The sequence below is a fragment of the Podarcis pityusensis genome (genome assembly GCF_964106645.2).
Source record: "Podarcis pityusensis genome assembly, chromosome: W".
NCBI classification, from domain to species: domain Eukaryota; kingdom Metazoa; phylum Chordata; class Lepidosauria; order Squamata; family Lacertidae; genus Podarcis; species Podarcis pityusensis.
Window position 1 is genome coordinate 33,579,706 of NC_138045.1, and position 25,393 is coordinate 33,605,098.

A 25,393-nucleotide genomic window follows, 5' to 3' on the forward strand; every position below is an offset into this window, starting at 1 on the left:
TTCTTCGTTCAGTTCGGTTTAGTTTCTTTCCAGTTCCCCCGTCCTCCCTTGCTGTTTCTAAAGGTGTTTTTGCTTGCTTGCTTGCTTGCTTGTTTTGAGACGGTGCTTTTGAGATTCCCACCTTAATGGTAGGATCAAGGAAGGTGGGGGAGGGAGAGGCCCAAAGACGGAAGCCTCAGTTTACCAGGATGTGTCTCGGGGTATGTCTGTCACATTTGTCGTGAGGCTCCCACAAAGGAAGGGCAAGGTCCATGGAGTCTCTTCAAACTTCCGGAGGTGCCCCCCATCATGTGTGTGTGTGGGGGGGGGGGGGAATCGGCAGCTCCAGCTTGAAGGTCCGGCCGCCCCCACCCTCACCACCAGCGAAAGGGAGATGTGCTTTCCCTGGGGGACTGATAATGCCCTAAGCGCCTTGCGGGGGTGGGTGGGTTGCCAGTTAGGTCCTGTGAGAAACTCTAGTCTTAAGAAACATCTGCCACCCTGTCTCAGTCTCTCGCTGGAAAAAGTGTATTCCTTCACTTACACTTCAGAATTATAATTAGAATTATTAAATGTATTGCTCACTCTTCACCAGTAGGTCCCAGGGCGGCTTACAACAATCTGAAATTCAGAATTAACAATTGTGTGGTAAGCCGGCACTGCCCCCCCCCCTTGGTTCTTGCAGTTTAACATCCTGGCTGAAGGTTAGATTCCAGGAGGCAGAATATGACAGGGCATGGGGTATCTGCAGACAGGTGCCGGGGCTGAAGCGAGGGGGCCTGGGCAGTGGAGCCAACTGAGGAACCGTGCCCATCTTGCATTCTGAGAAGAGGCGCGCTCTTGAGGCTCCCTTTCCCCAGGGTGAGGCCACCTCTTCTAGGGATTCATCCCTGGAGCTGAGCCGCCCACCCTGTTCTGAGTTGAAGATCTTTTTATTTAATTGCCTGGGGTTGTGACGTCATCGGCGGTGTGCAGAAGTTCACAAGACAAAATGACTTGCGGAAATGTGCTTTATTTAAAATAATCACAATATAAGGTGGCGTTGTGGGTAAAACCTCAGTGCCTAGGGCTTGCCAATCGCATGGTCGGCGGTTCGAATCCCCGCGGCGGGGTGAGCTCCCGTCTTTCGGTCCCAGCTCCTGCCCACCTAGCAGTTCGAAAGCACTACTAAGGGCAAGTAGATAAATAGGTACCGCTTTATAGCGGGAAGGTAAACGGCGTTTCCGTGTGCTGCGCTGGTGCTGGCTTGCCAGAGCAGCTTCGTCACGCTGGCCACGTGACCCGGAAGTGTCTCTGGACAGCGCTGGCCCCCGACCTCTTAAGTTTCCCCCTGGATGAATTAAGCCAACGGTTGCATGAAATCAGGCCAAGGGCTGGCAATTGCCCATCTCTTTGCGAAAGGGGCAGTTCTGCCCCTTGGTTGGGAGACAGACATCATTTGGCCTTGGTTGGGAGAGAGCCAGTGTGGTGTAGTGGTTAAGAGCGGTAGATTCGTAATCTGGGAAACCGGGTTCGCGTCTCCGCTCCTCCACATGCAGCTGCTGGGTGACCTTGGGCTAGTCACACTTCTCTGAAGTATCTCAGCCCCACTCACCTCACAGAGTGTTTGTTGTGGGGGAGGATGGGAAAAGGAGATTGTGATAAAGCAGGATATCAAATCCAAACTCTTCTTCTTCTTCTTCTTCTTCTTCTTCTTCTTCTTCTTCTTCTTCTTCTTCTTCTTCTTATCCTCAGGGCTTCTTCAAGAGAACGGTGCAGAATAACAAGCACTACACGTGTATGGAGAGCCAGAATTGCAAGATCGACAAGACACAACGTAAGAGCTGTCCCTATTGCCGGTTCCAGAAGTGCCTTGTGGTGGGCATGAAACTCGAAGGTGACTCCAGTTGGCATAGTCTTGGGCGGGCGGGAGGGGGTGAGTCTTTGCCACACAGAAGGTAGGTGCTGACGGGAAAGTGCCTTCTGCCAAGTGGGTGGGGGAGGGATCCTGACATCCAGCCTATGTCCTGGATGCTGCTGCCTCTGAGCTAACCGCGGCCAGGAGGGCTTCTGCTCCAGCCCAAACAAGATGTGGGGACGTGAGACTTGACGTGGGCGGGAGTGGGTGGAAGGACTGGTGACTTGACTCCTACCAGCCATTTTCTTCCTCGTTCCCCCTCTTAACCCCCGTTGCTTTTCTACCTCTGAGGGGGCGGGGAAGCAAAATATATAGGTATACATGCATTTCTTGCCTAGAATGCAAAACCTTCCCTGGCCAGGACATGCGTTTTTGAAAAGAGCGCGCCTCCACACACAGCGTCCACCCAAACAACAGTGCCAGGTGGTTTAAAAGAGACCCTTTTAGATGTTCTAGATCTGCTTCTGTCAAGGCTGCCTCAAGTCTCAGCTCACAAAAGACCAACGCCTATCTCTTCTTATATACAAAAGTGTTTATTGCAGTTCATTGTTTGCTTCACATCCGAGGCGTGCAGCCTTACGTCTGTTACGCTTAGACCGCTGAAGTCCCCTCTGAATCAGTCCCTCCCCTGCACCAGTTTAAGAGGCTTGCGCTGCTCCACCTCTTTCTCTCTTTCCTTTTCCGCAGGGTCTTCCTGCCCGCTGGGGTTTCGCCCCTCCTGGATTCCTCTGACGCGGAATCCCCAGACTGCTCTTGCCCCCTCCTGCGGGCTTTGGGACCTGGCCCCTCCTCCGGGCTCCCTGTACTTCCGCGCGCCTCTACATTTGAACTTGGCGCGCGCGCCCAACCTCTAACCTTCCTTTTAACAGCTACACTACTCCCTTCACTACTCCCCTCCCCTTCCGGGAGGGTGGCTTGCTCCGACCTCCCTCCCTTCTCTGCTGCCGGCGCTGCTTCCCCTGATACACTGAAACCTCCACCCCCTCCGCTGCACTCTGGCGGGGAGGCTGGTCCTGACGCCCAGCTGCCACTTTGGGATCCCCCGCTGGCCCCCTGCTCCTGACACGTCCCCCCTGGGGCTCCCCTGGCCTTGACCACCGGCGCCCCCTTCTGGGAATCCTCTGATTCGCTGGAAAGACTCATGGAATCTCTTGAGTCATTGTCATCCTCTTCCTCGCTGTCCTGGGACTCATCCCCATCGCTCTCCATCTCCTGCCTACCCTGTGCCTCTGTCCCTGAACCCCTGACATCCATCCCCCCCTCGAAGCCCCCCCTTCCCCCCTCCCGCTGCTCGGGCGCAGGTTCCGGGAGCTCCGTTGTAGCGGGGGTAGATGCTGGATACAGTTCGTCGACGTCGATCTCCTCTGCTTCCAGTTCAGTGTATGAGTGCTCGAAACCGGGGTCCTCCCCCAACACATCCAAGTCCTCCCCTCCCCCTGTTACTTCAGGCGATGCTGCTTGCCAAGGCCCCCTTAGCCACCCCCTGCGCCACTCCTCTTCTGATTGATTGTCCCACCAGTAAGAGCGGTCCGTGTCCACCCCCGAGCACAATCCCCTTGGAGGGCTCGATTCTGGCGTGGTCTCCTCTGCGGAGGAGAACCCCCGGAAGGTGCTGTCTGAAAGCGTGGGCGTAAAAAGCCAGTCGTCAAAATACTCCGCTGGCATGGGCCTGTGTGGGAAGAGTGCATGGAACTCGTCTTTAAGAAGAGGTTCCTCCAGAGCATAATCTGGCACCCAACTGTTGGCGCTGGCCGGGGTACCTTCCCTGGCGAGGAGGTATTCTACTCCCTCCTCCCCCCATCTCGAGTCCAGAATTTCCGTGACCTCGTTGAGTGGCGGGGTCTTCGGTGACTTCCCCCCCCCGGTGACTTTCTACGTGGGTCTGGTGCCGTCCCTGGCTCCTGAAATCTGTGTGGGGCCTTGTAGGGTGTAAGCACCGACCTATGAAAGACCGGGTGCATTCTGGAACCTTCCGGGAGGGTCAACCGAAAAGCTACGGGATTGATCCTGCCCTCAACTTGGTATGGCCCTAACTGTTTGTGTCCTAGCTTCTTCTTAGCTAACGACTTGGCCGGCACCACCTGGGCTGCTAACCATACCCAGTCCCCCACCTGGATGTCTTCTCCTGCCCTCCGGTGCCTGTCTGCCTGCACTTTGTAGGCGTGTTTAGCTAGTTCCAAGTGCCGTCGTAGCTCCTCGTGGACCTCCTGCAATTCTGCTGCTAAATGCTCAGCTCCCTGCGACTCCCCCTGCGTCGTTGTCTCCAACGCCGGGAAGGTTCTGGGATGTCGCCCATTGTTGGCGAAGAACGGTGTCACCCCCGTTGACGCGTGCTTCGTGTTGTTGTAGGCAAACTCGGCCATCGGTAAGTAGTCCACCCAAGTTGCAGGCTTTTGATTGGCGTAACATCGCAGGTACTGCTGCATGATGGCGTTGACCCTCTCCGCTTGGCCGTTGGTTTGCGGGTGTCTCGCCGACGCTAAGTTGATCTTGACATTCAGGATGCCCAGGAGCTTCTGCCAGAAACTGGAAATGAATTGGCGACCCCGGTCGGACAGGATGGACCGTGGTAAGCCGTGCACCCGGAACACGTGGTCTATGAACAGCTTGGCGGTCTGTTCCGCTGTTGCCACCTTCGCGCAAGGAATGAAGTGCGCCATCTTGGTGAACAGGTCTACAACCACAAGCACCGCCGTCTTGCCTCGCGAACTGGGCAGATCAGTAACAAAGTCCAGCGCCACCCTTTCCCACGGCTGTAGTGGCGTCTCCAGCGGTTCCAGCAATCCCGCTGGCTTCTTGTGCACTGGCTTGGACCTCTGACACGTGTCACACCTGGCGACGTAATCCGCGACCTCTCCTCACATCTGGGGCCACCAAAAGTCCCTGGCTACTAAGTCCGCCGTCTTTTCTTTGCCGAAGTGACCCGCGCTGGGTGCGTCGTGTAACTGCTGTAAAACCTTCGCGCGGAGATCGTCTCCCGGCACGTACAGAGCACCCTTGCGAGTTAGCAGGCCGTCGCGTATCTGGAATTCGTCGTCCTTTGCTGTCCCTCTGCGCACCTCCTCCATCTTGGATTGTGCGAACGGATCCGTCTGTAGCGCGTGGCGTACCGCGTCCAGGTCCACGGCGGCGGAAGCGCATGCCCACGCCTGCGGTGCGAAAATGTGCCTGGCTGCCACTGGTGCCGCTTCCTCGAGATACTGCGGTTTCCTGGAGAGGGCATCCGCTATGACGTTGTTGTCTCCCGGGATATACTCTATCCTGAAGTTGAAATCCGCAAAGAACTCCGCCCATCTCATGTGCCTTTGGCTCTGGAGCTTCGCCGTGCGCCAATACTCTAGGTTCTTGTGGTCCGTGCGGACTTGCACGGTGTGCTTGGCTCCGATGAGGAAGTGCCGCCATGCCTTGAAAGCCATGTGGATGGCCAACAACTCCCTGTCCCAGATGGTGTAGTTCTGTTCCGACTTGCTGAGCTTCCGGGAATAGAAAGCGCAGGGCCTCCAGTTCCCTTGCAGATCTTCCTGCAAGAGGACGGCCCCCACTGCTCTGTCAGATGCGTCAGTTTCAACCCGCATGGGCCTGCCGGGATTCACGTGTAGCAGCTGTTCTTCGGACGCGAAAAGGCTCTTAAGTCTCCTGAAGGACTGCTCCGCTTGGTCCGTCCATGTGAACTTTTTCTTCTTGGAACTGAGGGTGTCCGTGATAGCTGCCGTCTCTTTCGCGAAGCCCCTGATGAACTTGCGGTAAAAGTTGGCGAAGCCGACGAACCTCTGGACCTCCTTCCGATTGCGCGGGCTATTCCAGTCCAACACCGCGCGGACCTTGGCGCTGTCCATGGCTAGTCCCTTGTCGGACAGCCGGTAGCCCAGGAAATCCACCTCCGTCACGTCGAACTGGCACTTCTCCAGTTTGGCGTAGAGCCTGTGCTCCCGCAGCCTCTGCAGGACCTCCTTTACATCTCTCTCGTGAGTCTCCCGCGATTCTGAGAAGATCAGAATGTCGTCGAGGAAGCATACGCACTTCTTGTAGAGGAGTCCCGCTAGCACGTGGTGCATGAAGGCTTGGAAACAGTGGGAGCCATTTTGGAGACCAAACGGCATAACTCTGTATTCATAGGTGCCCAGCGGTGTGAACATGGCCGTCTTCCACTCGTCACCTTCCCTCATGCGTATTAGATTGTATGCTCCGCGTAAATCCAACTTGGTGAAGATCCTCCCCTTCCGTACCGTCGCGAGCAGGTCGTCAATTTTGGGCATGGGGAAGGCCTTGGGCTTTGTCATCGAGTTTATGGCCCTATAGTCCACAATGAGCCTTTTTTGGGGCGTGTCCTTCTTCTTCACGAAAAACACAGGACTGTCCCCCACTGCCTTGGATTCTCGGATGAATCCCCGCTTCAAATTGTGATCTATGAACTCCCTGAGTTCCTGCATCTCATCTTCAGACATGGAATACAGCTTCGCAGTCGGTAGCGTCGCCCCGGTAAGAGGTCAATTGCACAGTCGTAGGGCCGGTGGGGTGGTAATTGGTCAGCTTCTTTTTCGCAGAAGACCTCCAAAAACCCCTTGTACTTGTGGGGCACTGCCTGCACCATGCCTAGATGCAACTGTTGCCCTTCCTCCTGGCCCTCCGCCTCCTGGCCGGTCTGGATGCAATGTTGTGCGCAGTAGGACGAGCCAAAGGTGAGCTGCTGCTGGTACCACGCTAATGATGGGCTGTGTCTATCCAGCCAACTCATGCCTAACACTATAGGCATGTCTGACAGTCGGGTGACATTGAAACTGATGACCTCGCGATGATTCCCAATTTTCAGCAGCATGGGTGGCGTCTGTTGTACCACTTGCCCACCCAGCAACTTCCTGCCATCTACCGTGACGACGTTCAGAGGCAGCGTGGCTGGTAGTAGCGCTATGCGATGCTGCTTGATGAACTGCATCCCCACGAAGTCTGCGTTGCTCCCTGAGTCAATCGTAATGGGGACTTCCAGGGTGAGTCCATTAGGTAGCTGGAGGGTAGCAGTGAGCTGCACCACTGGCTTGGGTGGTAAGGGGTCTGTAGGCTGCAAAAGCGCTGGGGACTGCTTCACTGACTTGCCTGGCGGAGCCCCAGCATCTCTGCTTCCAGCCAGGCATTGCCGTTTCCCTGAAACTGTTCTCCTTGGAACGCTTCCCCTGTTACTGTTGCTAAGGCTGCAGTGTGCTTCTGGAGCCTCTGGGGACACTCTTTGGCCATGTGCTGCGCACTGTCACAGACGTAACACTTCCTGGTCCCTCTAGGAGGCTTCGCCTTGACTGCTCCGGACGCTGAGGCTCCGGCAGCTGCCTGAGCCTTTGCACCACCCAGTTCCATTGGTTCTTCCCCCTCCCTCAGCCTAGGCGAGGGATGCGTACGTCCCAGGTCGCTGGGAATAAAAGGAGGCGCTCTAGCTGGTGCGCGGACTTGGCGCCCCTCCTCACTGTGCCAAGGGCGTTCTTCGTGGCGCACTCCTATCGTGAGTGCCCTCTGCACGACGTCTGCTAGGGTTTGAGGTCTGTCCCCCCTGGCCAACTCATCTTTTACGGAGCCATGAAGCCCCTCCCAGAACAAGTCTCTCACTGCCAATGAGTCCTTTTCCCAGCCCAGCACATTCAGCAAAGCAAAAAAGCGAGAATGGTACTGACGCACTGTAGCCTTGCCCTGCCTCAATCCATGCATCTCCCGGCGCGCCCCATCAACATCAACTGTAGATTGGAAGCAAGCGTCCATGGCTTTGATAAATTCATCAGAGTTCCTGCGGGCAGGACCATCTTCGCGCCACAAATTGCGTAACCAGGCTCTAGCTTCCCCATGCAAATGGGACACAATAAAGCCTACCTTCTCCTCCTCATCTTTGAAGTCTTTCCGAAGCAAATGCAGCGCGTATACGACGTCTGCTCTGAAACTGGGATAATGCTTCAGGTTTCCATCGAAGTGGGCTACTAAATTGCCCCCCCCTCCGTCCGAGTCCGATTCCCTCTGATCTGGACCCCGGGAACCCCTCTTTGCACGCCTGATCCCACCTGGCTTGCAGATCCTGGCATCGCGCTTCTGCTTCGGCAACTGTCTTCTGAGAGACCCGTACTGCAACGGAGAGTTCAGCGACTGCGTTTTGCAGGGTCGTTATCTGCTCCTCAGTAGTCATGTCTGCCAAACTTCGTGAGCTTTGCAAAAAAAAATTTTGCGGTTTCTTGGAGAGGGGACTTACTGTCAAGGCTGCCTCAAGTCTCAGCTCACAAAAGACCAACGCCTATCTCTTCTTATATACAAAAGTGTTTATTGCAGTTCATTGTTTGCTTCACATCCGAGGCGCGCAGCCTTACGTCTGTTACGCTTAGACCGCTGAAGTCCCCTCTGAATCAGTCCCTCCCCTGCACCAGTTTAAGAGGCTTGCGCTGCTCCACCTCTTTCTCTCTTTCCTTTTCCGCAGGGTCTTCCTGCCCGCTGGGGTTTCGCCCCTCCTGGATTCCTCTGACGCGGAATCCCCAGACTGCTCTTGCCCCCTCCTGCGGGCTTTGGGACCTGGCCCCTCCTCCGGGCTCCCTGTACTTCCGCGCGCCTCTACATTTGAACTTGGCGCGCGCGCCCAACCTCTAACCTTCCTTTTAACAGCTACACTACTCCCTTCACTACTCCCCTCCCCTTCCGGGAGGGTGGCTTGCTCCGACCTCCCTCCCTTCTCTGCTGCCGGCGCTGCTTCCCCTGATACACTGAAACCTCCACCCCCTCCGCTGCACTCTGGCGGGGAGGCTGGTCCTGACGCCCAGCTGCCACTTTGGGATCCCCCGCTGGCCCCCTGCTCCTGACACGTCCCCCCTGGGGCTCCCCTGGCCTTGACCACCGGCGCCCCCTTCTGGGAATCCTCTGATTCGCTGGAAAGACTCATGGAATCTCTTGAGTCATTGTCATCCTCTTCCTCGCTGTCCTGGGACTCATCCCCATCGCTCTCCATCTCCTGCCTACCCTGTGCCTCTGTCCCTGAACCCCTGACATCCATCCCCCCCTCGAAGCCCCCCCTTCCCCCCTCCCGCTGCTCGGGCGCAGGTTCCGGGAGCTCCGTTGTAGCGGGGGTAGATGCTGGATACAGTTCGTCGACGTCGATCTCCTCTGCTTCCAGTTCAGTGTATGAGTGCTCGAAACCGGGGTCCTCCCCCAACACATCCAAGTCCTCCCCTCCCCCTGTTACTTCAGGCGATGCTGCTTGCCAAGGCCCCCTTAGCCACCCCCTGCGCCACTCCTCTTCTGATTGATTGTCCCACCAGTAAGAGCGGTCCGTGTCCACCCCCGAGCACAATCCCCTTGGAGGGCTCGATTCTGGCGTGGTCTCCTCTGCGGAGGAGAACCCCCGGAAGGTGCTGTCTGAAAGCGTGGGCGTAAAAAGCCAGTCGTCAAAATACTCCGCTGGCATGGGCCTGTGTGGGAAGAGTGCATGGAACTCGTCTTTAAGAAGAGGTTCCTCCAGAGCATAATCTGGCACCCAACTGTTGGCGCTGGCCGGGGTACCTTCCCTGGCGAGGAGGTATTCTACTCCCTCCTCCCCCCATCTCGAGTCCAGAATTTCCGTGACCTCGTTGAGTGGCGGGGTCTTCGGTGACTTCCCCCCCCCGGTGACTTTCTACGTGGGTCTGGTGCCGTCCCTGGCTCCTGAAATCTGTGTGGGGCCTTGTAGGGTGTAAGCACCGACCTATGAAAGACCGGGTGCATTCTGGAACCTTCCGGGAGGGTCAACCGAAAAGCTACGGGATTGATCCTGCCCTCAACTTGGTATGGCCCTAACTGTTTGTGTCCTAGCTTCTTCTTAGCTAACGACTTGGCCGGCACCACCTGGGCTGCTAACCATACCCAGTCCCCCACCTGGATGTCTTCTCCTGCCCTCCGGTGCCTGTCTGCCTGCACTTTGTAGGCGTGTTTAGCTAGTTCCAAGTGCCGTCGTAGCTCCTCGTGGACCTCCTGCAATTCTGCTGCTAAATGCTCAGCTCCCTGCGACTCCCCCTGCGTCGTTGTCTCCAACGCCGGGAAGGTTCTGGGATGTCGCCCATTGTTGGCGAAGAACGGTGTCACCCCCGTTGACGCGTGCTTCGTGTTGTTGTAGGCAAACTCGGCCATCGGTAAGTAGTCCACCCAAGTTGCAGGCTTTTGATTGGCGTAACATCGCAGGTACTGCTGCATGATGGCGTTGACCCTCTCCGCTTGGCCGTTGGTTTGCGGGTGTCTCGCCGACGCTAAGTTGATCTTGACATTCAGGATGCCCAGGAGCTTCTGCCAGAAACTGGAAATGAATTGGCGACCCCGGTCGGACAGGATGGACCGTGGTAAGCCGTGCACCCGGAACACGTGGTCTATGAACAGCTTGGCGGTCTGTTCCGCTGTTGCCACCTTCGCGCAAGGAATGAAGTGCGCCATCTTGGTGAACAGGTCTACAACCACAAGCACCGCCGTCTTGCCTCGCGAACTGGGCAGATCAGTAACAAAGTCCAGCGCCACCCTTTCCCACGGCTGTAGTGGCGTCTCCAGCGGTTCCAGCAATCCCGCTGGCTTCTTGTGCACTGGCTTGGACCTCTGACACGTGTCACACCTGGCGACGTAATCCGCGACCTCTCCTCACATCTGGGGCCACCAAAAGTCCCTGGCTACTAAGTCCGCCGTCTTTTCTTTGCCGAAGTGACCCGCGCTGGGTGCGTCGTGTAACTGCTGTAAAACCTTCGCGCGGAGATCGTCTCCCGGCACGTACAGAGCACCCTTGCGAGTTAGCAGGCCGTCGCGTATCTGGAATTCGTCGTCCTTTGCTGTCCCTCTGCGCACCTCCTCCATCTTGGATTGTGCGAACGGATCCGTCTGTAGCGCGTGGCGTACCGCGTCCAGGTCCACGGCGGCGGAAGCGCATGCCCACGCCTGCGGTGCGAAAATGTGCCTGGCTGCCACTGGTGCCGCTTCCTCGAGATACTGCGGTTTCCTGGAGAGGGCATCCGCTATGACGTTGTTGTCTCCCGGGATATACTCTATCCTGAAGTTGAAATCCGCAAAGAACTCCGCCCATCTCATGTGCCTTTGGCTCTGGAGCTTCGCCGTGCGCCAATACTCTAGGTTCTTGTGGTCCGTGCGGACTTGCACGGTGTGCTTGGCTCCGATGAGGAAGTGCCGCCATGCCTTGAAAGCCATGTGGATGGCCAACAACTCCCTGTCCCAGATGGTGTAGTTCTGTTCCGACTTGCTGAGCTTCCGGGAATAGAAAGCGCAGGGCCTCCAGTTCCCTTGCAGATCTTCCTGCAAGAGGACGGCCCCCACTGCTCTGTCAGATGCGTCAGTTTCAACCCGCATGGGCCTGCCGGGATTCACGTGTAGCAGCTGTTCTTCGGACGCGAAAAGGCTCTTAAGTCTCCTGAAGGACTGCTCCGCTTGGTCCGTCCATGTGAACTTTTTCTTCTTGGAACTGAGGGTGTCCGTGATAGCTGCCGTCTCTTTCGCGAAGCCCCTGATGAACTTGCGGTAAAAGTTGGCGAAGCCGACGAACCTCTGGACCTCCTTCCGATTGCGCGGGCTATTCCAGTCCAACACCGCGCGGACCTTGGCGCTGTCCATGGCTAGTCCCTTGTCGGACAGCCGGTAGCCCAGGAAATCCACCTCCGTCACGTCGAACTGGCACTTCTCCAGTTTGGCGTAGAGCCTGTGCTCCCGCAGCCTCTGCAGGACCTCCTTTACATCTCTCTCGTGAGTCTCCCGCGATTCTGAGAAGATCAGAATGTCGTCGAGGAAGCATACGCACTTCTTGTAGAGGAGTCCCGCTAGCACGTGGTGCATGAAGGCTTGGAAACAGTGGGAGCCATTTTGGAGACCAAACGGCATAACTCTGTATTCATAGGTGCCCAGCGGTGTGAACATGGCCGTCTTCCACTCGTCACCTTCCCTCATGCGTATTAGATTGTATGCTCCGCGTAAATCCAACTTGGTGAAGATCCTCCCCTTCCGTACCGTCGCGAGCAGGTCGTCAATTTTGGGCATGGGGAAGGCCTTGGGCTTTGTCATCGAGTTTATGGCCCTATAGTCCACAATGAGCCTTTTTTGGGGCGTGTCCTTCTTCTTCACGAAAAACACAGGACTGTCCCCCACTGCCTTGGATTCTCGGATGAATCCCCGCTTCAAATTGTGATCTATGAACTCCCTGAGTTCCTGCATCTCATCTTCAGACATGGAATACAGCTTCGCAGTCGGTAGCGTCGCCCCGGTAAGAGGTCAATTGCACAGTCGTAGGGCCGGTGGGGTGGTAATTGGTCAGCTTCTTTTTCGCAGAAGACCTCCAAAAACCCCTTGTACTTGTGGGGCACTGCCTGCACCATGCCTAGATGCAACTGTTGCCCTTCCTCCTGGCCCTCCGCCTCCTGGCCGGTCTGGATGCAATGTTGTGCGCAGTAGGACGAGCCAAAGGTGAGCTGCTGCTGGTACCACGCTAATGATGGGCTGTGTCTATCCAGCCAACTCATGCCTAACACTATAGGCATGTCTGACAGTCGGGTGACATTGAAACTGATGACCTCGCGATGATTCCCAATTTTCAGCAGCATGGGTGGCGTCTGTTGTACCACTTGCCCACCCAGCAACTTCCTGCCATCTACCGTGACGACGTTCAGAGGCAGCGTGGCTGGTAGTAGCGCTATGCGATGCTGCTTGATGAACTGCATCCCCACGAAGTCTGCGTTGCTCCCTGAGTCAATCGTAATGGGGACTTCCAGGGTGAGTCCATTAGGTAGCTGGAGGGTAGCAGTGAGCTGCACCACTGGCTTGGGTGGTAAGGGGTCTGTAGGCTGCAAAAGCGCTGGGGACTGCTTCACTGACTTGCCTGGCGGAGCCCCAGCATCTCTGCTTCCAGCCAGGCATTGCCGTTTCCCTGAAACTGTTCTCCTTGGAACGCTTCCCCTGTTACTGTTGCTAAGGCTGCAGTGTGCTTCTGGAGCCTCTGGGGACACTCTTTGGCCATGTGCTGCGCACTGTCACAGACGTAACACTTCCTGGTCCCTCTAGGAGGCTTCGCCTTGACTGCTCCGGACGCTGAGGCTCCGGCAGCTGCCTGAGCCTTTGCACCACCCAGTTCCATTGGTTCTTCCCCCTCCCTCAGCCTAGGCGAGGGATGCGTACGTCCCAGGTCGCTGGGAATAAAAGGAGGCGCTCTAGCTGGTGCGCGGACTTGGCGCCCCTCCTCACTGTGCCAAGGGCGTTCTTCGTGGCGCACTCCTATCGTGAGTGCCCTCTGCACGACGTCTGCTAGGGTTTGAGGTCTGTCCCCCCTGGCCAACTCATCTTTTACGGAGCCATGAAGCCCCTCCCAGAACAAGTCTCTCACTGCCAATGAGTCCTTTTCCCAGCCCAGCACATTCAGCAAAGCAAAAAAGCGAGAATGGTACTGACGCACTGTAGCCTTGCCCTGCCTCAATCCATGCATCTCCCGGCGCGCCCCATCAACATCAACTGTAGATTGGAAGCAAGCGTCCATGGCTTTGATAAATTCATCAGAGTTCCTGCGGGCAGGACCATCTTCGCGCCACAAATTGCGTAACCAGGCTCTAGCTTCCCCATGCAAATGGGACACAATAAAGCCTACCTTCTCCTCCTCATCTTTGAAGTCTTTCCGAAGCAAATGCAGCGCGTATACGACGTCTGCTCTGAAACTGGGATAATGCTTCAGGTTTCCATCGAAGTGGGCTACTAAATTGCCCCCCCCTCCGTCCGAGTCCGATTCCCTCTGATCTGGACCCCGGGAACCCCTCTTTGCACGCCTGATCCCACCTGGCTTGCAGATCCTGGCATCGCGCTTCTGCTTCGGCAACTGTCTTCTGAGAGACCCGTACTGCAACGGAGAGTTCAGCGACTGCGTTTTGCAGGGTCGTTATCTGCTCCTCAGTAGTCATGTCTGCCAAACTTCGTGAGCTTTGCAAAAAAAAAATTTTGCGGTTTCTTGGAGAGGGGACTTACTGTCAAGGCTGCCTCAAGTCTCAGCTCACAAAAGACCAACGCCTATCTCTTCTTATATACAAAAGTGTTTATTGCAGTTCATTGTTTGCTTCACATCCGAGGCGCGCAGCCTTACGTCTGTTACGCTTAGACCGCTGAAGTCCCCTCTGAATCAGTCCCTCCCCTGCACCAGTTTAAGAGGCTTGCGCTGCTCCACCTCTTTCTCTCTTTCCTTTTCCGCAGGGTCTTCCTGCCCGCTGGGGTTTCGCCCCTCCTGGATTCCTCTGACGCGGAATCCCCAGACTGCTCTTGCCCCCTCCTGCGGGCTTTGGGACCTGGCCCCTCCTCCGGGCTCCCTGTACTTCCGCGCGCCTCTACATTTGAACTTGGCGCGCGCGCCCAACCTCTAACCTTCCTTTTAACAGCTACACTACTCCCTTCACTACTCCCCTCCCCTTCCGGGAGGGTGGCTTGCTCCGACCTCCCTCCCTTCTCTGCTGCCGGCGCTGCTTCCCCTGATACACTGAAACCTCCACCCCCTCCGCTGCACTCTGGCGGGGAGGCTGGTCCTGACGCCCAGCTGCCACTTTGGGATCCCCCGCTGGCCCCCTGCTCCTGACACGTCCCCCCTGGGGCTCCCCTGGCCTTGACCACCGCCGCCCCCTTCTGGGAATCCTCTGATTCGCTGGAAAGACTCATGGAATCTCTTGAGTCATTGTCATCCTCTTCCTTGCTGTCCTGGGACTCATCCCCATCGCTCTCCATCTCCTGCCTACCCTGTGCCTCTGTCCCTGAACCCCTGACAGCTTCCTTTATATCTTTAGCCTCTTTCCCCTCTACCCACCCCGTCCCCTAGTAATCCCCCCTTCTCCTTCTGCTGGGTTTCCATGTGTCCCGTGTGGGTCTCTAGAAGAAGGGCAGGGACCTTACCCTGCAAGGACTCTTGGAAGTGAGACCATGTAAAATGTAAAGGAGCTGAGTGCTTTTTCTGTGTATGCTGTCAAGCTTAGTTGCAAGCCACAATATCCTTATTACTATTAATTCAGTGTTCCATTTGAGTGGAGGCCCCCTAAGGCCGTTATCATTGGGAAAGTCAGATAATGATGACAGTATTCTTGTGGTTCCTCAGGAGCCAGTGATGGTAACCAACCTGGAAGGCTTTAAAAGAGGATTGGACGAATTCATGCAGGATGATAAGGCTATCAATGGCAGCAATGCTTTCAGACGTGCTCAGATCCTGCTTGCATGTTTCCCATGGGGGTATCTGGGTGGCCACTGTGAGAACAGGATGCGGGGCTGGGTGCCCCCCCTCCCCGCTTGGGCTCCTCTTATGTTCTTGAGGCAAAATGCCTGTGCAGCCTCTTCTGACGCTCTTATGTCCAAAGAGCGTTTCGTGCCCGCCGCCCCACCTGCGTCATAATGCTGACTCTTTGAGAAAGGGCTAGCAATAGGGCGATAATTAAATCTGACAGGAGTCCCTCCCCACGTCTCATTGCCCAGGCCCAATTCCTGATGCTCGGTGCGCTTTGCTGGAGAAGTCCTGAAAAAACCCGCATTTATTTTTATATTGCTTTTAAAACCCGACTTTCCAGCTCTGTTTCCACTGAGTGAGCTGAAGATTGGTATATTTCCCATTTAGAGTCTAGCAATTAAAAAGCCGCAGTACCGATTCAATGCACACTATTTGCTGGTACTCCCAGTTTAAAACCCGACTTTCCAGCTCTGTTTCCGCTGCCGCTGCGGGTTGCTGTCTTGTTCGTGGGGACCTTCCTGCCTTGGAGAGCTGAGGGCTGCCTGTAGCTTGCAGCGGCGTGGCAGCCTGGAGAGCAGGATGGGGCGGCGGCTTTGAACGACATAAAGTGAAAGCAAATTCCACCATGGGGTGGAAAGGAGGAGGCGAGGCTGGGCGCTGGTCCCGCAGGAGGCTGCTCCACAGCATAGTAGTCTAGGTCTGGAAGGACACGTGTCTCCGGGAACCAATTGGGGTTTCAAATAATAAAAACAAGATAAAAATAAACACACAGAGAGATCATATGAGAGCCATCTTCAAATACATAAAGGGCTGTCGCATGGAAAATGGACCATGCTTGTTTTCTCCTGCTCCGGAGGGTAGGACCCGAACACATGGTTTCAAGCGACAAGAAAGGAGATTCATTCAGACTCAGCATCAGGAAGAAATTTCTGACAGCCAAAGCTGTTCAACAGTGGAAGGGTCTCCCGCGGGAGGTGATGGTCTCTCCTTCCTCGGAGGCTTTGAAGCAGAGGTTGGAGAGCCACCTGTCAGGGGTTCCGTAGTTGTGATTCCTGCACTGCGGGGGTAGGGCTAGACGACCCTTTGGCTTCCTCCCAACAAAGCCCAAGTAAAGACTACCAATTTTATCAGATCATTAAGGCTAGTTCCATAGTTGCCAGGCTTGCGATGAGGGTTGTCTTGAAAATGATGGTTCTGTTGCCTATGTCATAAAGGAATGCCAAATCATATAAAGTGTCCGGAGGTTCTACTTGTCTTCAAAATCTCAGATATGTGTGCTTCTCTCCATTAAAGCTGTATTCCAGAGTGTGTGGCACAAAGTGTCCAGTGTAAGATTTTGGGCTGTGTTCCACTGAGTTGCAATTATTATTATTTATATTAATTAATTAATTAATTAATTACATTTCTAGACTGCCCTTCATCCGAGGATCACAGGGCAGTGTACAATATAAAATCACAAAAAATACATCCCTTAGTAACAATTAAAAAACAATGTCCCCCCACAGTTTAAAAGGCCACAGATGATGATGATAATTATACCCCACCCATCTGGTTTGGTTTCCCCAGCCACTTTGGGTGGCTGAAGGCATATCTAAAAACATAATAAAATTAGCCAAAGGCCTGGCTGAAGAGGAATGTTTTTGCCTGGCACTTAAAGATATGTAGAGATGGCACCAGGCTAGCCCCCCATGGGGAGAGTATCCCACAAGTGGGGAGCCACCACAGGAAAGGCCGCTTCTCATCTTGCCGCCCTCTGGATCTCTCGTGGAGGGGCCACATGAAAAAGGGCCTCAGAGCTTATGGATAGAAGCGGTCCTTGAGGAGTGGTGCTCCTGAGCCACTTAAGGCTTTATAGGTCAAAACCAGCACTGAATTGGGCCTGAAAACTAAGTGGCAGCCAGTTGAGCCACAGTTGGCATTATATGCTCAAACTGTCTTATTCATGCTGCCAAGGTCATATATAAGACCAATTCTTTTGACAATATATTTACATTTGTATCATCAAAAATATTCAGTAACAGTAATTTTGGGCAACGAACAATAGTTTCTTTAGCAATATTTATCATTCATGTCAAGAATAAATTCCAAAAATCTTGCACCAAATTACAGTAAATGATAATATGTACGAAGTTTATTGCAGTCCCTCCAACTAGTAGCTGATAAAGAAGGAAATACTTTTGACATTTGCAAAGGAGTGCAATACCATCTGTGAAATAATTTCAAGGAGTTTTCCCAAAGAAATCTGGAAGCAGATTTTAAGAACTGTGATTCCCAAATTTTATTCCCGTCCTTCCCAAAAAATATCCCCATATTTGTGTGCAAATATATAGTTCCCATATCTTTTTGAGGGGTTCCATAGATCCATTGATAACCTACATTAAGCAATATAGAGTATAATTAAAATCTAATCCTTTTCCTGCTCTACCCATTGTAATTTTCAAATTTTGTTAAGGGTGATTGTCCCTTCACCATCTCCAGTTGCACATACAGACTCAGACATGCTTATGGGTGAGCTGTGTGATAAGCCAGTGGAGATAGGGTTTTCGTGTATGTGTGCGGGAGATACTTTGTACATGCTCAGAAGCACCCTCTACACATATCCCACGGCATGTGGATGAAAACAGGCAGTGCCAAGAAGGCGTGTCTGTGTGTTTGTTTGGGCACTAGGGGTATACCAATTTCCTGTATCATAATGGGATGCACTTTTGCTTAAAAACACTGAAAAAGGGACTAATTATTCTCAGTTATGGAAAAAGGTTGCCCTGAAATGAAAAGTTGGAAACGCTGTATATGTAAAGTTACTACTCATAACTATCAGCACTTTTAAAAACTTCATGGAACTGTTTATAACTTTTACAGCTGCCTGGAACTTCCTAAAACTGTGGCGAATGTTCAAGAAGAATCCAAATATTGGTCTATAGGGAAAGATTTTTGGGCAAACAACTAAACTTCTTAATTTTTAATATTTTTTTCTGTGGCAATATGCAATTGTGGTTGGAGAAACCCAGCTGGATGGGCAGGGTATAAATATAATCATAATCATAATCATTACAATGTCGCACAAGATCCTCAATTTATTCTCAGCAATAGAAGTGATGAACCATGTATAAAACATTGTACATGTATTAGAAAATTTGCAAGCTCTATTTTTCCTGTATACATGCTATGCATAATACATTATACAGTTACATATACAAAAATTGATGTATTGATTTCAGGGTGACCTTTTTTCAAAAGGTTTGGAAATGACAGTTCATTCCTTTGTTTTTAGGCAAAAGTTCATAGAATCATAGAATCATAGAATCATAGAATCATAGAATCATAGAATCATAGAATCATAGAATCATAGAATCATAGAATCATAGAGTTGGAAGAGACCACAAGGGCCATCGAGTCCAACCCCCTGCCAAGCAGGAAACACCATCAGAGCACTCCTGACATATCAGAGCACTCCTGACATATGTACTAACTAAGCTACAGGAACATGAGGTTGTAAAAAAGTTCTAACCCTAGCGGACACTTCCCTTTCCAAAGATCCCAGGGGAAAGGAATAAAAATAATATTAAGATTTGTTTTTTGTTTAAATCCCAGCAGTCCGGACATTTATTCCGGCAGGTGCTCAGTTTTTTCTACCATTGCAAGGAAATAGCCTCCTATCCTGAGCAGTACCGAGTGTCTCGGCCACGGTCCCGACTCACTGGAGTCCCTTGGGCACGCCCATTGTGCAGAACCTGGCTGGCTGGAACCCCTCTGATAGCAGGCGCCATGGGGGGGGGGAGAGATCTGCTCGGTGCTGAAGTGCCCCCACTTTGCATGCCAAAGGCTCCAGGTTCAATCCCTGGCACCCCCCCCCTTAAAAGGACCCTTGGCCGGAGAGCTGCTGCCAGCACAGCAGACAATACCGGTGGGTTAGATGGACCCTTAGCTAGAACCCCCACCAGTGTCCGCCAGATTCTTCTGTTCTGTGCCTTGGCGGAGCAGGTGTGATGAAACCTTGGGCCTCATCCTGGAGGTTTCTGAGCTACAATTCCCATCAGCCCCAGCTGATGGTGGTTGATGGGAGTTGTAGTCCAAAATATTTCTTTGTTTGCATTTATATCCCACCTCGTTCTCCAAGGAGCTTAAGGTGGCAGAGGTACAGGGTTCTCCCTTCCCGATTGAATCCCATCGCAACACTCTCTTGCAATGCCATTGCAGTGCCTTTGAGTGCATGCAGAGTGCCCATACCCTTTGATGCCTTGCGACTGGCCTTCACGTGGCTTTATCCACCAGGGGTCGCCGTGAGGGGCGGAGAAGGGCTATAGTTCAGAAGGTCCCAGGCTTAGTCCCCAGGGACATCTCCAGCAAGCAGGGCTGGGAGAAGACTCGTGAGGAGATGCTGCCAGTCAGTGTAGACAATTCCGAGCTCTATAGACCAGGAGTCTCTGACTTGGCAAAAGGCAACTGCCCCACGTTCCTATGTTCTTCTATTATTCTGCGTGGAGCAAATGGGTGCATGAAAAAGGGAACGAAAGAGAAGGAGGGGCACACATTCCAGCACAACTCCCTGGTTGGATGCTATGTTTTCATTCATTACTTGCATTTATATCTCCTCTTTTCCTTGGAGAAGCTCAATGTGACATCCACGTAGCATCCAGAGTGGTGCAATCTAATCCCAACGACAACCCTGTAAGGTAGGCTAGGGTGACAAGCAGTGACTGGTCCAGGGGGCTAACTTGTATGAAATATTGTGGGAGGGCAGGTAAGCCCCTTCCTGCACACACATCACATCACTTGAGTAGCAATGCCCATCAACCGGGGGGGGGGGAACTGTCCCCCTCAAAAATTTTGTTAGGGGGTGGGCAAAGGGACCTCGACCCCTAGGAGTTGGTTTCTATGGGCTGGCCTCTAATGGCACACCCAGGGAGCTTCGAGGCCGAGTGGGAGCATTTGAACCCAGGTCTCTCCCAGGTCCTAGTAAACTAATCACTATGCCACTATGACAGCAATTTTGGATGGCTTCGGGGCGTAGTGGTTTTTTAGCTTCTCTTTTATCACGTCCCATGGCGCTGCCTGGACTGCTAGTGGCACGACCAAAACTCGGGCCGTCTCGAACACCTCGGGCTCGCAGAGGCTGAGGAATAGGCCCCACTTACGCTCCTCTGACCCTTCCGTCAGCTCGTTTGCTTGGAGGCAGCAGCCGAACCGAGCAAGATAGGAGTCCCATGATTCAGAGGCTGGGGCAAATGGCAGTAGAGGCACGAGTGAAGCCATGGTTCCGATGCCGACGTGGTGGGCGATGGATGGAACACAGTGCTCTAGCCAGTATGGTCAGCTCTGAATTGGGTTCTGTTCAGTGATTTTGCTCAGTGAGTGTCCAAATGTGGCTGTGCTCTGATGTCCATCTGATCCCATCTCCGTCGCCAGTATTAAATAGTGGGTGGACATAGCAGACAACACAGAGATTTCTCCAAGTAGTTCTTTATAAGTAAGCTGGAACTGAACTGAACAGCAAACAGCTCAGCCGGCCTGCTTTTATAGGCAGCCGGCTGTCAACATTGTAACCACAACAGCCCAGGGTTTCGCGCCTAAATTAACTTACGTGGACCTGAGTGAAAACTATATACACAATACCCCTGTTGGCCAGGGTGAGAACTTCAATACATAACACTGGGCCTTCCTGGCCAGATTTTGTCTGACGCCTTTTCCCCGCTTTCTCTCCCTTTGCCCCTTCTTCTCCTCCCTCCCTCCTCCCTCCAGCCGTGCGTGCCAACCGCATGCGGGGTGGCTGGAACAGGTTCAGGCCCATGTACAAGCAGGACCGAGCCATGAAACAGCAGAAGAAGGCGCTGATCCACGCCAACAGCTTCAAACTGGAGACGGCGGCCCAGCCGCCCAGCGTATCCCCGGTGCAGGCGGTGGAGGAGTCCGGCGGGCTGTCGGCCTCGCTGCACGGCCTGAGCCAACACCACCAGCCTGAGGTGGCAAAGGGGCTACCCCCGCCCAGCAGCAGCAGCTCCAGCAGTGGCAGCGGTGGCAGCGGGATAAGCAGCTCCACCGCCATGACGCCCATCGACTATGAGTGCAGCTCCTATGGGACGCCCGCACTGGCCATGCCGGTGCCCTCGGGTCACAGGCCGCTCTCGGGTTACCACTACCCGCCCTTCGCCAGCTGGGCCATCAAGTCCGAGTTCCCGGACCCATACGTGATGCATCCAAATGAGGCAGCCCCGCCGTACCCCTACCCAGAGGTCTACCCCAGCGGCGGCTCCCCAGCCACTGGGGCCGACATGCCCGACGTGATCCTGAAGTTGCTGGAACAGGAACCCGACGAGGCGCAAGTCAAGGCCTGCATCCTGTCCTGCCTGCAGGAGGAGCAGAGCAAGGGCCTCCACAACAAGCTCAGCGCCTTTGGCCTCATGTGTAAGATGGCAGATCAGACCCTCTTCGCCATCATGGAGTGGGCACGCAGCTGCATCTTCTTCAAAGAGCTGGAGGTGAGGGGGGGGTTGTTGCTTTTTGCGGGGTGGGGGATGAACCCTGAGAGGAAATGGCTTCCCACGAACTACATCTCCCCGACTTGGACATGTTTCCAGCGGTTGCTTTGTTTGGTCCCGGGGGTGGGTGGTGAGGAGGAAGGTTGAACTGTGGCTGGAGCTGGCTGAAGCGAGGCCTGCTTTGAGCACGTGCAGAGCTCAGTGGTTAGAGTGTCAGACTAGGAAAAAGTTAACAGTAGATTGGGAGCAAAATTCTCTTAGCAGTCTGTCCTGAAATGATGATGAGCTTAACACCAGTGTGTACCTCACAGCATACCGGTAGTTTTGAGGATAAAATAGAGGGGAGGCCAAGGTAGAATATAAATGTGATATAACAGTAAAAGGAGGGTTAGGCAAATGCGTGGGGTGTAAGGTGAACAGTGGCTACTAGTCATGATGGCACCTCCAGAGTGAATACTAGTTGCCTGGGGCTCAACAGTGGGAGAGAACTGCTAACACACACCCCCCCCCCCGCAAATGTCCTGCTTGCGTGGCGAGTTCCTGCCCCCCCCCCCCGTGGAAATAAAGACACATGACACAATTATTAAGGTTAATGGGCTAAATAAGGCCACAACTTTATTGGTTACAGGTGATGAACGGTATTGGCTTAGGCATTGGTCCTAACCGACTATATCCGGCTTCAGCCCATCCGCTTGAAGTCCGGGAAGGGTTAACCACCAGTAGGGGGAGTCCTGCTGATGCACATCAACTAGGAACTCCCCCGGGGTCACCGATAGGGGGCGTGCCTTAGGCCCTCACCTCTGGGCAGGGAGGTGGAATAGATTGCTCCTGGGGTTTTTCCTGGGTTTGGGCTCTTCTGTCCTCTTCCAGTGACAACCTATAATTTAATAAATTATATAGAGATGGATTTCTCCTGGTGATGGGAGGCTTGAGGGTGGCTCCAAGCAATGGGACTCTGACGGGATGGGTGCTGTGGCTTGATCTGGGCTGAGGTCTTGTGATTTGTATTTGAATGGCCAGCAGGGTGTGGATGGAGAAATCTGAGGCTGGCTACAAGGAAGAACCAGTGTGGTGTAGTCATTAAGAGTGTCAGACTAAGACCTGGGAGAGACCAGGGTTCAAATCCCCACCTGGCTGCCATGAAGCTCACTGGGTGTGACCTTGGTCCATTCACTGCCTCTCTCAGCCTAACCCACCTCACAGGGTTGTCATGGGAATTGAATGAGGAAGGGGAGAAAACCATGTACAGCACTTTGAGCTCCTTGGGGGGGAAAGCTGGGATATAAATGCTAATGCTAATGCTAATGATAATAATACAGTCATACCTCGGGTTGCAGACGCTTCAGGTTGCGCACTGCGCCGAACCTGGAAGTACCGGAACAGGTTATTTCTGGGTTTCAGCACTTGTGCTTGTGCAGAAGCCCTAAATTGCGCTTTGCGCATGTGCAGAAGTGCCGAATTGCGACCCGTGCGTGCGCAGACACGGTGCTGCGGGTTGTGGATGCTGCGGGTTGTGAATGTGCTTCCCGCACAGATCACGTTTGCAACCCGAGTGTCCACTGTAATTTAAAAAAAGATAAAACATTTGAAGATATTAGTACTGTGCAAGTGATCAGTGCTGTGAATTGATGAGACGACACGGGGGCGGGGAGTGGTGTTGTGTTCAAACTGTGGGAGATGGAAAATGTTTTGCAAAAGTGACTCTGAAATAATTGGAGAGGGCAGGAAAGTGCCTTGGTGGTAGAAGCAAAGACCCCCTCCACCCCACTCCCCGCCTCCTGCCGATAGATTGGACAATTGCAGTGTCTGGGCTCTCCCTCCAGACTGGTGTGTGGGTTCTATTTTGCAGCATTTCACTGACACAATAAGAGCGCGTTCGTGGTGGAGTTGCACCAGACTGTCCAAATATCATTCTGCTTTATTAGTTGTTCTGCAGTGTTATTGTGCTATTACTATCTGAAGGAGCAACTCTTGTGCAACAGATGCTGAATGAAAAGATGCCCCAGCCCACCGCTCCACACAATAGCCCTCACATTTCTGGTATGAAATGTTATGATTTCAGCAGGAAGTTATGGGGCCTGCACCAGTTGTGCTCCCTGAAACTTTTGCAGGGGCAAACTGTCTTGAAAGTGGGATAACCTATAACCACCCTGATACCTAGAGATGGGAAGGCCTGGAAAACACCCCGGGAAAATCGGGGGAAAAACCCCAGGTTTTTTTCTGTTTTTCCCCCAAAACTCTTTTCCCCCGGAATTTTTTTTTTTAAATAGTTTGATATAGTTTGAATATTCCACACATTTTTTTTCAATTTTTCTTGAAAAAAACGGCTTTGGGAAAAAACAGAAAAAAGCCTGGTCCCGTCCCCCCCCCCCCAATTTTTCAAGTCCCCCCCACTGACACCAGGAGGCAGGTGCTCTCACTGTACTCTTTCTGGCAACTGCTCAAAACATTTTCGTTAGGGCTGTTGTAAACAGCCCATCTGAACACATAGAAGCTGCATGCGATTTACTTTCTTTTAACCACTGCTAACTTTAATCATCTTTTGAATACTCTTAAATACCTGCTTTTAACTGTGTTTTATCAATCATTTTAATGTTCTGTTGTATATTTTTGTTAACTGTTTAGAAGCTGTCTTACTATCATGCAGTTTATAATATATAATAACAAATTCAATTTAACCCCCCCCCACTCCTTTTCATTTCAAACAGAGTTTGAGCCGTTTTTTAGAAGTCCATGAGAAAAATGACAAAGAGGAAGAAGAAATGGAAATGATAGCAGTAGTTCAGAAAATGAGATAGAAGAAACTGCATGTATATGTTGTGTCTTCTGTTTCTTTTCTTTTTTAAGCACTACTCAAAGGGTAGACCTTCTATGGAGCTTAAATATTGAGGTGGACCTTAACTTCATTTGCTGTTGGTGCTAAGGGGCAAATCTGATTATTTTTTATGTTGATGGTTTCTTGCTTTTTTTTGTTGCTTTTGAGGGAAAGCGGGGTGGTTACCTGTTTCATTGCAAGCATAATACTTTTACATACATTGCATTTCATGCAATTTGTAAAACTACTCCACACTGAACATTTTTTCAATTTTCCCAAAATTTCTATTTTTTCTGGAAAAAAACAGGGGGAGGGGAACATTTTTTTCTCATGGCATCAAAATTTCTGGAATTTTTACATCTCTACTGATACCATCATGAATGTACAATGACCAGTTTTGGAACTTCGTTTGCTTCCAAGATCTGTGGCTAGTTTCCTGATGGAAGCCTTCTTCCCTGGGGCTCTCCTGTGTCTGATAAATACTTTGAAAGCTCATTGGAGAGTCTGTAGTGGGATGGTCTGCAAAGGAGGGCCATGGCTGCTCTTGGACTCAGCTGTAATTATCTTCATAGAATCATAGAATTGTAGAGTTGGAAGGGACCTCCAACCCCCTGCAAAGCAGGAATCTCAGCTAAAGCATCCAGGACAGATGGCCAACCTCTGCTTAAAAACCTTCAAAGAAGGAAAGCCCACCACCACCTTCCCAGGTAGTCTATTCCACTGTTGGACAGTTCTTACTGTTAGAAAGTTCTTCCTAGTGTTTTGTTGGAATCCCATTTTTTAAAAAGTTGAATCCATTGGTTCGGGTCCCACCCATCAGAGCAGCAGAAAAGCAGATTGCTTCATTTGCCAAGTGACAATCCTTCATATATTTGAAGACGGCTATCCCATCACCTCTTAGTCTTTTCTTCTCCAGGCTAAACATCCCCAAATCCTTCAAGCTTTCATCATAAGTCTTGATTGTGAACAGAGCTCCCCCCCCCCCCGGAACTCACCAGAACTTAGTTCCTGCACCTCTC

At 52.7% G+C, this 25,393-nt stretch overlaps 1 protein-coding gene and 1 long non-coding RNA gene across 2 annotated transcripts in view; one reads left to right on the top strand and one right to left on the bottom strand.

The window, feature by feature from the left end:
• LOC308467808 overlaps nt 1-25,393 on the bottom strand; it is a 921,448-nt gene that overhangs the window by 354,925 nt on the left and 541,130 nt on the right. The gene's annotated exons all lie outside the window — the stretch shown is intronic.
• Nucleotides 1-25,393, top strand: part of LOC308467660 (steroidogenic factor 1-like) — a gene marked incomplete at its 3' end in the record, with an annotated part of 31,470 nt that overhangs the window by 2,285 nt on the left and 3,792 nt on the right. The window contains exons 2-3 of the mRNA XM_080989384.1: nt 1,714-1,855; nt 20,823-21,559. Of these exons, the coding sequence (XP_080845510.1) occupies nt 1,714-1,855; nt 20,823-21,559 (879 nt within the window). The remainder of the gene's footprint in view (nt 1-1,713; nt 1,856-20,822; nt 21,560-25,393) is intronic.